The following is a 12,840-nucleotide window of genomic DNA, read 5'->3' on the forward strand; positions in this document are numbered from 1 at the left end:
TTATACCTTGCCTGCAGCTAGAGTTCCTATGGTGGGCAGAGGCCTGCCACCAAAACAAGGGACTGCCATTCACTCCACCCCCTGCCGCCCAAACCCCAACTACAGACGCATCAGACTGCTTGGGGGCTTATCTAACAGGAAAATGCATTCAGAGCAAATGGAGCCCCAATGAAATGCACCTACATATCAATCCAAAAGAGATGCTAGCTGTACAGAATGCACTGACAGCCTTCAAGGACTACCTTCATCCAAGGCAACTAATGATAAAGACAGACAACACCAGTTATGTGGTACATAAACAAGCAGGGGGGTACACATTCCTACCCCATTTGCAGACTAGCCATGGCGTTGTGGAACACTGCCTTGACCTACCAAATACAACTACAAGCACAATTCCTGCCAGAACAGTTAAATACTCTGGCAGACTAACTAAGCAGAAATCTTATGGAGCCACACAAATGGAAACTGGAACCACAAGTTTTCAACATATTGGCACGCAAATGGGGGAGTCCAGACCTAGATCTTTTTGCCTCACCCCAGAACTTTCAGTTGGACAAATTCTGCACAAGAATTCATCACAAAAAAGCTTAGAAAGTGGATGCTCTATCATTCAGCTGGAAAAACCCATCAGTTTATGCTTTTCCCCCTCTGCCTCTGCTCTCCAACGTTCTACTAAAAGTCAGACAGGACAAACCAAAAATGATTCGGATTGCTCCAGACTGGCCTCGCCAAGACTGTCACCCACTCCTGCGCAATGTGCCACACCTTACTCCGTGACACCTGCCTCAGACACCTTACCTACTGTCTCAGCAGAACTACCAAATTCTGCACACTCAGCTCCAAACTTTGAATTTTGCAGCATGGCTAATCGATTAATTACACCCTTGGCATCCCTCAGCAAACCTGTGATGGATGTCATTTTGGAGGCTAGAAGGCCTAGCACTAGAAAACCTTATGCAGACAAATGGAAAAGATTCTGTGCCTGGAACCACTCACAAGGAATAAGCACAGCAATGCCCAATATTCCTCATATTCTGCAATATTTAACTGAGATGCTTCACAAGGGCCTATCTTTTTTTTCCATAAAAATCCATGCCTCTGCCATTTCAGCTCATTACAACACAGAACCTCCCCTCTTCTCTCATCCTCTGCTAAAGCAGCATCTCAGATGGGCCAAAAATTTAAGACCTCCCAGGAGTGCGCCAACTCCTGCATGGGACCTCAAATTTGTTTTGGAAAAACTCACTTTCCCTCCTTTTGAGCCAGCTGCTATTGCGGACCTAAAATTTCTCTCCTGGAAAACCGCTTTCCTTTTAGCAGTCACTTCAGCTAGAAGGATTTCAGAATTATAGGCTCTTATGGCAGTGGAGCCTTTCATTCTTTTTCATCCGGACAGGGTGGCTGTCAGGGCCAATCCATCTTCCATGGTTAAGGTGGTATCCAGTGTGGCTCTTAATCAGACCATTCATCTGCCAACTTCTTTCCCAATCCACAGAACAAGGGTGAGCGGATTCTGCATTCATTGGATGTGCACAGACAACTTAGATTCTACTTAAACAGGACAAAACCTCTAAGAAAATCTGAACAACTATTGGTGGCATTTGCTGCACAGGCAGAGGGAAAGGCTATTTCAAAGCAGACTATTTCCAAATGGATAAGCCATTGTATTTGTTTCTGCTATATGCACCATGGTAAACCTATCCCCAAGGGGATGAGATCTCATTCCACCAGGGCTGCATCTACTTCTGCAGCCTTTCTCAGAGGGTTTCCTACCAGAGACATTCTAGAAGCTGCTACCTGGAGCTCAGTTCATACATTCACCAAACATTACCATTTACCTCACTTCTCCAAATCCAGAGCTGGCTTTGCCACTTCTGTCCTGCAGGGCCTTATAGCTGCTCCTAATACTGTATAAATACGTCCTCCCAACCATAACTTTGGGATTCTACCCAAATGTAATGACTGCAACAGTGAAACATGAAGAACATAGTACAGTTGTGTACCCTTACCATAAATGTAGATGTTCAAGTGTATTCACTGTTGCAGTCCTGGTTACCCACCCTCCAACCCCCTGTTTTTCTCGTACTATACCTCTCCTTTCTTTTACTATGCTTAAAAGCCTTTTTGGCTTATTTGCTTTTGTTTGGAGGTATATGTTTTGTGTTTTAAATTATATACATACATATATTTTGCCGCCCATTTGGGGGACACCTGACATCTGGGGCAAGAAAAACTGATGTAATGGCGTCGGCTGCATGTTTTATACCCCTGACGACCTGACGTCATGCAGGAAGGGAAAGCAACTGACGCAGGACCCCAAGACTTTGTTAATCAGGCCGACTGAGGGCAACCTGCCAGCAGATTACCCAAATGTAATGACTGCAACAGTGACTACACTCTAACATCTACATTTATTGTAAGTGTACACAACTGTACTTTTCACAGGGTTCTGTTTTAAATCATTTCTTTCTTGATATCTACTTTTCTAGTGTTGAGCCCTGGGTTCAAGGCCTATGGTTCTGGTATGGATACTCGTATTCTAGCAGGGGCATAACTGTGCCGGCCTGTTGTGTACAGACAGTGGTCCACACTAATAAATGGTAAGGAGTGCAATGTGGTTCTATTTGGGAACAAATTCCACAGCTTGTACCACGTCAGTGGCTCCTTCCAGACATGCATGATACAATTGTCAAATACCTGGACATTTGCTTTGGCAACACAGTTATTTGTGGCCATCTTGTCTGTACCTGTACCATGTAAATACTTCTAGTTAGCCCAGCTAATCTCTCAAAGCATTTTCTCTAAATCAGTATTGTCATAGTCCCCCTGTACTTATTCCTTGTATGTTAAGTCATTGAATGAATGCCTCCTTCTGAGTGTACTCTTGTAAGTATCTTGCCGTACTGGAGAAACCTTTAAAGATTCTTGACCAGGAAAATCCTAGGACTTGAGTCTGTCAGCTACCCAGATTAACTGGCTTCCCTCTCCCTTTAGTCCGTCTGTTACAGACCCTTTGTAGTGACCCATGCTTATCCTTTCATACCATGGGATACTGGTCCTATTTGACCTCCTTCACCTTTGTAAAGCCAGAAGCTTCTTGGATATCCTCGACAAAGACCTTAATCTCCAACAGTTAAGTAGAAGTCAGTGGTAAGACATGTTCCTGACATAATGCATTCTCCACCTTTATCAGAGGTAACTTGCATGTCAAACTAATATCTTAGCCACTTCCAAGATCAATTTCTGATTGGAAAGAGTTCTCATAAATTGATCCCTGGGATAGCATGTTGCAGCTGTATTGAAGAGGCTGTGAGCACAGTTGACACATAGTAAACCCAAGAGCAGGATACATTGAATTATTTGAGCTAGGCTGTTGTATGATTAAAGTTTGCCTAATATCTGCCCATAAACTTGAGAATTCTGTCTGTTGCTATCCCTTTGGAACTGTCTTAACTGCAAACCTATGACCACAGAGATGCTTCTTCACTCCTCATGATATTACACAGATTATGAATGCAGTTGTCCACTTCAGTGGGAATTGGGTGGTCACAGCAGATGGATGAGGGGATAGCTAGAGGGTTTTTTTTTGTGGGTGAAAGAATGGGGATTTGTTTGCAAGTATATTTGGGTGAGGGGTTGCAGCTAAATAGACACCAACAGGAACCGTAAAGTGATTTTCTTTGTATTTTGGATGCATATTTGTGGTGACACCCATGCAATATAGTGCTTTATACAGTTTTATTAAATTTAATTATATGTAAAATCACCTTTTGGGATAAATGATACTGCAGAGTAATGCTGTATATTTCATGAGATGGAGCCCTAAAATAAATTGGAAAATGTATTCCTAAAATTGGTTTTGCCACTGTGAGCATGAGTACTATATACTATAAATCAAAAACCAAGAAAGCAGTAGAAGCTTTAAGAAAGCCATTGAAGGTCATTTCCATACTGAATCCTCTTGCAGCTGTTACTGAGGTAATGGTTATGAGTGCTTCTCCTTCCTGTTGTGTATTCTTACTAGTACTGAAATAAGATTTCTTTGTGATGTTGTATTTGATTTTTGTATAGGGAATGTAATTAATCTTCTGCTTATGAACCTGTGGTTTATATGCTGATGTGTATATATAGCACTTGCTTATGTTTTATTAAAGATGACTCGTTTACTATTGTAAACTATGGAGAGCGCAGGTCATAGCTGAAAAAGGTCAAAATCAGCCCATTTACTCAGTCACCAAATAACAAATAAAATAGTTTGTTGAACAGACAGTACGCTGGGCCAAAATTTACAGCCTATCCCTGGTGCTTTTCCTTATCAGATTTGACACTGAACACAGCACACACTGTTCTGTCCAGTATATTGATTTTGTTCCTGGCTAGTTTTCTATGTAGGCAGATTTGTTATTCAGAACAGAACTGCCATAAGATCTGTCTGTGTATGTTTTGATATTCACATGTGAAAAAAATTGTGAAAAAATTCTGTTATTTTGGATAAGTTTGTGATGCTTGGTGTATTTTTTTTTTTAATTCCATAAATGTAGCAAAATGGCAGATGCTAACTGAATGAAGCATATTCGTGATTTGTCCATGCTTAGTGTGTATGTGTATGGATATATATATATATATATATATATATTTTTTTTTTTTTATTGTACAAAAACAGTGCATTAGTTTATAGTAGTAGTCTTAAACAGTAGTGAATGAAATCCCTGTAAAACTGCATTGTTGTCTTGATTGTTTTGAGTTTATGAAAAAGTATCATTTTCAAAATTCAAGAAGTTTTTTTCCCCCCTCTTAGGAAATCCCATGTGCTGACATAAAAAACAAAGGTAAGAAGTAAACATGTACCCACTCTTATTTCTGTAGTTTCAAATATCATATTGTAAACCTTCTGAATTTATCCTTTTTCCCTTCGGATTTGGCAATTTTTTTTTTTTTTTAAACTTTTAAGTTTTTTTGCATGCTCTTGTCCATGGCAGGGATGTACCTCGGTAAGAGAGCATAGATGACCTCAGATCACTGCTGCAGTAGAATAAGCTGTAAAGGTCATCTGCGTATGATGTAACAACCAGCCAGGTTACAATGCTTCAGGGCATCTTCCACATGCCCAAACCATTAGTCAACTTGAGCTGACTAAAAGTCAGATTTGGGTGCCACATCCTTCAGAGCTTTCATGCTGTCTAGAAGAACACTCAACTGTCTGCTTGCGCTGTTCCATTGTTGGACAGGTAAAGGTCCCTTGGGGGGAACTTCTACTTTACTTTTTGTCAAATATAACTTGCTGTGTGTCATTCTTAATTTATTCTTGACCAATGGGACTCTGCTCCGGCTCGGCCATTATACAGCTTGCATCAGCCAAAAACCTCTCGAGCTAAGACTCTATTCATAATGTCCCTCTCCCTATTACCGCAGATCTTGTTTGCTGCTCTTGTAGCAAGACACGTCAGCTGCTACTCTCCAGCTAAGTAAAAAATGTATTACTTTAAAATCTTTTTCTACCATTGTTTCAGTCCTTAGTTACATATTTTCCTCTCTGTCTACTTGATGACCATTTTCTCTACCCTTAATACCTCATGGTATCTTCATTACCATTGTTAGTAACCTTCCCCTTTCCCTCTCTTACCTTGTAAGGTAGTTCTAAATTACTATTGTTGGTACTGTCTTTTTCTTTACCAGTCTTGGTATTCCTCTCTACCATCATTGGTAGACTGTTTGTCCTTCTTGAGTGCAAGTTGTGTGTGTGTGATTCCTTAGGCAATTGCTAATTTTTTTTCTTTGAGTCAACATGACAGAAAAGCATAAGAGCACTTCTGGTTTTAAACAATGCTACGACTATGGGTAAAAGATGTCTAATTCAGATGGCATCTTTCTTGCGTTTCCTGTTTGGGTGCAGCCACTTGGATCAAGATAGTTTGATCTGCCAGACCTTCAGTAACAGGGCCTTGGTGAAAAGACTAAAATTAATTTTGAAAGGACTGTTAAAATCTTCCTTCGAAGAGGCATTGTCCAAGCCAGATCCTTCCTCTTCCTCTAAGTCTGATCAGACCAAATAGAGGAGTCAGTCTATACCGGTTTCCCCTATGGCACCAGTGGCTAAGAAACACAAGTTGTCTGTTCCATCAGGCTCCTCGGAACCGAAGACTATTACATCAGGCTCCTCTGAACCGAAGACTAAAGTTCTGAAGTTATTAGAGGGAGAATCTTCGGCACCAGCTTCTGTTTCCATGGCATTGAGAACTTCGGCATCAGCACAGGCTTCTCTAGTTTCCCGATCAGTGCCAGTTTCACCATCTGCACCACAGTAGACTCTGCCCACCCCTTCGGTGCTGGTCTGAACTCAGTTATGTACCCAAGACAAGCTATTCCCCTTCCATAGATCCCTTTGTAGGTCACTTTCCTAGTCCATTCTTGGAAAGGCCAGAATCTCCCTCTGTGTTGTCTGTTTGATCTTCCAGGAGTCTTTCTGAAGTAGGTGTTGAGGTTGGTGGATCAGCTTTTGGTGGCCAGAGGTCTTCCTGCCCCTTCTCAGACCTCTTTTCCTTCTGGAGTTGGGAAATTGTCTCCCAGGACTCCTCCAGATTTTCCTCCTCTGACCTCCTTGGGCTTTCACCCCTCTTTGGTTCTATGGCCTACTTTGACATCTTCAGTACCCTCAGAACTGTTAGATTCCTGGGGCTGTAGCTCAGCTGTCAGTTCTCAGGGTTTTGGATCAGCTCTGGGAACCTTGACTGTTGTGGGCCGTGCCCTGGCTCTTGCTTCGGAGGGCGGTCTCTTGGATCAGGGTGTGACTTTGGAGCAAGGTTGTCTTTCTCTGATGTTACTGTTGCAGTCATTACACCTGGGTTATCCTGCTGGCAGGCTACCTGCAGTCTGCCTGAATTCCAAAGTCTAGGTCCGGCAGATGCTCAAAATGGCCGAAGACCTAATTACCTTGATCAGGGGTTCCCATCCACCTCCTGACAAGAGGCCTAGGCAAGAGACAGAATATGAATCTTCAGATCAGGTTTCCATTTCCTCTGACTCCTCTTCTGAACAGGAATACTCTCTTTCTCCTTATGAGGATTCTGATGCTGAAGAATCTATCCCTTCATCCTCACCACCTGAGGATTATTCTTTTGGGGAAACCCTGCATACCATGAGGGAGCACTTTCACTGGGAGAGCTAGGACTATTCAGAATCTAAGAAAAGACTTGGAGATTTCCTTTTACTACCTCAGCACAGGCCTTTGGCTATTCCTCCTGTGTTAGACATTGTAGATGATGTATTTTCCGAGTCTGGACTTTCTCCTGACTCTGTACCTCCTGCCCCTGTTAAACTACACCGATACTACAGGGTTTCAGATTCACGTACATTTCTTTATAAAAAGCCTGCTGCTGACCCAGAAACTATTTCTCAGGGTCCCAAAGGGGTCAAGGCTTCTACTGCAAAAAAACCCTATCCCCTCTGATAGAGATTCAAGGGCACTAGACAGATGGGAAAAAAAGGTTTACACTTCTGCTACTTTGGCTGTGAGGGCTTTAAATTGTCAATTTCATATGCTTAAATATCAGCAATACTTACTGTCAATGCTAAAACAGAAAAATGTTATCAAATTCTGATTGTGCAGAAAATAAGGAAATGCAGGATTTATTGCATGCAACTGAACAAGTGGGAAAGCGTACATTGCAATGTGGTTTTGATTCTCAGGAGGCCTCTTGCAGGGCTGCAGTTACGGGTTCTGTTATGAGGAGACATGCTTGGTTAAAGGAACAGAATCTGCCTGATCATGTTAAAGCAAAGTTATTAGATGCTCCATTACAACATGATACTTTATTTGGTGTTAAAGCAGAGGAGGTGTTGAAGAAAATGGAGGACAAAGCGAAATCTATGCAAACAGTAAAGGATTACAGGTACAGCCACCCAGATTTAGCAGGAATTGGCCTACAAAGAATTGGTCTTTTCCAGTGTCAGACAGACCACAAAGAGGCAGATACAGACACCCCAGAGGCAGATCCCAGCCCCAAGGCTCATACAGGCCTAAACAGTGGGACGCTTCTACCTCCAAAAATGGAGAAGACGAAACACAGCCATACAGGAAACCGTCCCAATGACTTTCCTCTGCCAGCTCCAAGAAGCACTTATCTTTTGGCAACCCCCTTAGGGGGAAAACTAGCACTTTTTTCTCAAAATTGGCACATGATCACCCAGGACAAATGGGTCTTGAATATAGTGTCCCAGGGCTACAGGTTCCACTTTCACACCCTGCCAAGGCCAAAAGGTATGCCAAACCTGCCACACAATCAATAGGCAGAGGCACAAAAACAAGTTTCATCCCTCATGGACATGAGGGCCATTCAGCAAGTACCACAGCAAGAGCAGGGACAAGGATTTTACTCAAGACTATTCTTGGTACCCAGAAAAGGCAAAGCCTGGAGACCAATACTGGATCTGTCTACTCTAAATACATTCCTGGACGTTCCAAAATTCAAAATGTTGACTCTGCAGCAGCTTCTGCCCATATTGGACAAGGAGGCTTGGCTTGTAACTTTGGACCTAAAAGAGGCATACCTGCATATTCCAATCAGACAGTCTTGCAGAAGATGCATCAGATTCCTAGCTGGCTCAATGCACTACCAATTCTCTGCACTGCCCTTTGGCTTATCTACTGCTCCCAGAGTTTTCACAAAATGCATGGCACCAGTAATTGCATTTTGCAGACAGAGAGGAATTCAAATATATCCTTACTTGGACGACTGCCTTATTCAAGCAGAGAACAAGGACATTCTACTAAGGCATCTGGCGTTTGTGAAAAGATTACTTATTTGCCTAGGGTACACAGTAAACGAAAAGAAATCAAAACTAGTACCCTCTCGAGATAATATTCCTGGGTGCAAGCTTAAATACAACTGCCCAGATGGCTTATCTCCTGCCAGACAAACAAAGGCAACTGACTTCTTACTTCAAGATGTTGGCAACAAAGACCCAGTTATCTGCAAGAAAAATTCTACAGGCTTTGGGCTTCATGGCTTCCTGCATTCTGCTAATTCAATATGCCAGACTGTATATGAGGAAACTACAATGGTACCTAAAAAGTGTTTGGACTCAACATTGTCACAGTCTGGAAACATTAATTACCCTCATTCCTTGCCTGCAACAGAAGTTTTGATGGTGGGCACAGGCCTGTCACCACAGCAAGGGGCAGCCGTTCACCCTACCCACAGCCAGGCAGTCAATAACAACAGATGCTTCGGATTATGCCTGGGGGGCCCATATGGCAGGAAAATGTATTCTGGGCACATGGCCCACAAGCCAAAGTCACCTTCATATCAATCAAAAAGAGATGCTGGCTGTTCAAAATGCCCGGACAGCTTTCAAGGATCTACTCCATCCAGGACAGCTACTGATAAGGACGGACAATACTACAGTCTTGTGGTACATAAACAGGGAGGCACTCATTCCTACCCCCTCTGCAGACAAGCCATGACCTTGTGGGACACAGCATTGGCTTATCAAGTACACCTGCAAGCACAATTCCTGCCAGGAAAGAAAAATACACTGGCAGACGAACTAAGCAGAAACCTCACGGATCCCCACGAGTGGAAACTGGATCCACAACTCTTCAGCATGATGATAAAGAAATGGGGATGCCCAGACATAGATCTATTTGCCTCCCCTCACAACTGCCAACTACAGAGATTCTGCACAAGGACGTATCACAAGCAAGCATGGAAAGTGGACGCTCTATCATTCAGCTGGAAAACCCTAACAGTATATGCCTTTCCTCCTCTGCCTCTCCTCCCCAAGGTACTCCTAAAGGTCAGACAAGAGAAGCCAAAAATGATTCTGATTGCACCAGACTGTCCCCGCCAGTACTAGTACCTAATCCTAAAGAGCTTGTCTCAAGGCCCAGCCTGGACATTGCCTCTAATTCCTCATTTACTGACCCAACGAAACAATCAGATCCTGCACAGCCAGCTCGAAACCCTAAATCTGGCAGCATGGCGGATAATGTAGCCATTCAGAACACACCTCTCTCTAAAGCAGTGATGGATGTTATTTTGGAGGCCAGGCGGCCCAGTACCAGGAAATCTTATTCTGAAAAATGGAAAAGATTCTGTGCTTGGAACCAGGCACAAGGAATTGACACGGTTGTACCAAATATTCCTCAGATTTTACAATATCTAACTGAGATGCTGGACAAAGGCCTATCCTTTTCATCAATCAAAATCCATGCCTCTGCCATTTCAGCTCATTACAATACGGAACCACCAATTTTTTCACATCTGCTGCTAAGACAGTACCTCAGAGGGGCCAAAAACATAAGACCTCCAAGGAGAGCACCAATACCTGCATGGGACCTCAATTATGTCTTGGAAAAACTCACACTGCCGCCTTTTGAGCCAGCCAAATACAGCTGAAATAAAGTTCTTATCTTGGAAAACAGCTCTGCTCCTAGCAATAACCTCTGTAAGACAAGTCTCAGAGGTACAGGCACTCATGGCTGTGGAACCTTTTATCATTTTCCATCCAGACAGGGTTTCTTTGAGGACGAACCCGACATTTATGCCTAAGGTAATGTCCAGTGTGGCCCTTAACCAAACCATTCATTTTGCCTATCTTTTATCCAAACCCACAGAATAAGGGTGAGAGACTCTTGCATTCTTTGGACATACACAGACAGCTATGCTTCTACTTGGGCAGAACTAAAGCTTTCAGAAAGACTGAGCAACTCTTAGTAGCATATGCTGCAGGATCACAAGTAAAGGCCATCTCAAAGCAGACTATTTCAAAATGGATAGGCCACTGCATTCATCTCTGCTATTCACTACATGGCAAATCAGTGCCTAAGGACATTAGGCCTCACTCTACCAGAGCAGCAGCCTTTCTCAGAGGAGTACCAACCAAAGACATTTTAGAGGCTGCAACGTGGAGTTCAGGGCACACTTTTACCAAGCACTACCACTTGCCTCTCTATTCTAAATCCAGAGCAGGCTTTGCCACTGCAGTTCTGCAGGGCCTTATAGCCTCTCCTAATCCCATTTAGACCCAGCCACCCTACCTCAGCTTTTGGATTCAACCCAAATGTAATGACTGCAACAGTGAAACATGATGAACATAGTACAGTTGTGTACCTACCATAAATGTAGATGTTAGTGTATTCACTGTTGCAGTCCAGGTTACCCACCCACCATCCCCCTTTTTTCTTTGCTGGGACTTATCTGTACTTCTCTATCCTATACAACCTATGTGGTGTATTTGCTTGTAGATGAAGGAAATGTTTATTTTTGTGCATGCATACTTATTGGCATAATTTTCAGCCTACCAGTTTGGGGGCACCTGACATCTGGGGCAAGAAAAACTGAAGAAAATGGCGTCGGCTGCATCTTTTATACCCCTGGCACACTGACGTCAGGGAAGAGACGACAGCAACCGACGCCGGACTTTGGAATTCAGGCCGACTGCGGGTAGCCTGCCAGCAGGATAACCCAGGTGTAATGACTGCAACAGTGAATACACTCGAACATCTACATTTATGGTAGGTACACAACTGTACTTTCATAGCTCCCATCCCTCTTCAGGTGGGCCTGCCTTCCAGTCATGGAGAGGGAATTAGCCTCTGCAGACTCTCAGCTGGCCCCTTCTGTATCGGAGTGTCATATGTCAGTAGCTTCTGGTCCAGAGTTGCCACCATCCTCCACCTTGGAACAGTGAACACAGAAGCTGCAAGTTACCCCCCTGTATAGGGCCCCTCATCTTAGGGGACTTCCTCAGTGACTCCCACTGAGGAGCCACCCCAAACGAAGACATGCAAGAGGAAGCACTTAGATTCTGCAGCAGAATCTGTCACCGAAGACACGGACTTCGATGATTGGGAGGATTCCCCCTGATCACCCCTGAAGATGTCTCCTTTGGAGACATCCTGGAGATCCTTAAGCAGAGGGGTGACTGGAAGCCCAAAGACGTGACCTCTGAAGAATCTTTGTACTTGCAAGCCTTTGGTGCTAGCCAGTCTACTTCCTGGGTGACCCCACCTGCTGACTATCTCATTAAATTGATCGCACAACAGGCATGGAAGGTCCCTTATTCCATAGAACCAATTCCCGGAGACCAAACAAAATCTTATCAGTCCCCGAAGATCACCAACATTGGGCCTAGGGTTTAGCAGTCGATGCCATGGTAGTGGTGGTGGCCCCCAAGAAGGAACTTGCCGATGAGAGTCCCACTGTCCATCCGCCTGTGAGTCAAGGGCAATGGACAGATTTGGAAAGCGGGTCTATGCTTCATCGACCTTTGCCCTAAGCTCCTTGGATTTTATGGCACATTTCACTAGACTCCAGAGGGATCTGATTAAGGAGTTATCGGATACCTTCACTGGAGTTGTGTCTGATGAGGTGCACGGTAAAGTTGCCTCTTTGCTGGCCACCCTGGAATCTATATCAAACTCGTCCATGAGGCTCATTGCACGTGCAGCCGAAGGAAGGAACAGAGCAGCGGATTCAGGCGTCATGCCTGAATGCATTTGTGTGAGTACGAGGAGCCTTTCAAGTCTTGCTTCTTTTGATGGATTGTCCTTGTTCAGCCCCAAAGTCAAATGAATACTAGCCAGGTGCGAAAAAGATGGAAAAACCCTTTCTGCTGTGAGTGTGTTTTTCTACTGCTCAGCGATTCTACTTCAGGAACCAGAGGATAGGAAAGATATGGTTCAAAAAGTCTCAAGAGCCTTTTCAGGACACACATGGCAGTAGCTTCCCTTGGGGCAGTGGGGAGCTATAATGGAAGACACGGGTCCCGTGGCAGAAGTGGCCTGCTAAATCAGGGCTCCAGAGACTGCTTCTCTGGACAACCCTACCAGTGCTCCTG

The 12,840-nt window shown here is 43.9% G+C and overlaps 1 protein-coding gene across 1 annotated transcript in view; it reads left to right on the forward strand.

Annotated features, from left to right (window-relative positions):
• Window positions 1-12,840, forward strand: part of NFX1 (nuclear transcription factor, X-box binding 1) — a 1,622,551-nt gene that overhangs the window by 452,297 nt on the left and 1,157,414 nt on the right. The window contains exon 9 of the mRNA XM_044065583.1: window positions 4,799-4,829. Coding sequence (XP_043921518.1) covers window positions 4,799-4,829 — 31 coding nt within the window. The remainder of the gene's footprint in view (window positions 1-4,798; window positions 4,830-12,840) is intronic.

Source organism: Protopterus annectens, chromosome 3.part0 (genome assembly GCF_019279795.1).
Source record: "Protopterus annectens isolate FY-2018-M chromosome 3.part0, PAN1.0, whole genome shotgun sequence".
Lineage (NCBI taxonomy): Eukaryota > Metazoa > Chordata > Ceratodontiformes > Protopteridae > Protopterus > Protopterus annectens.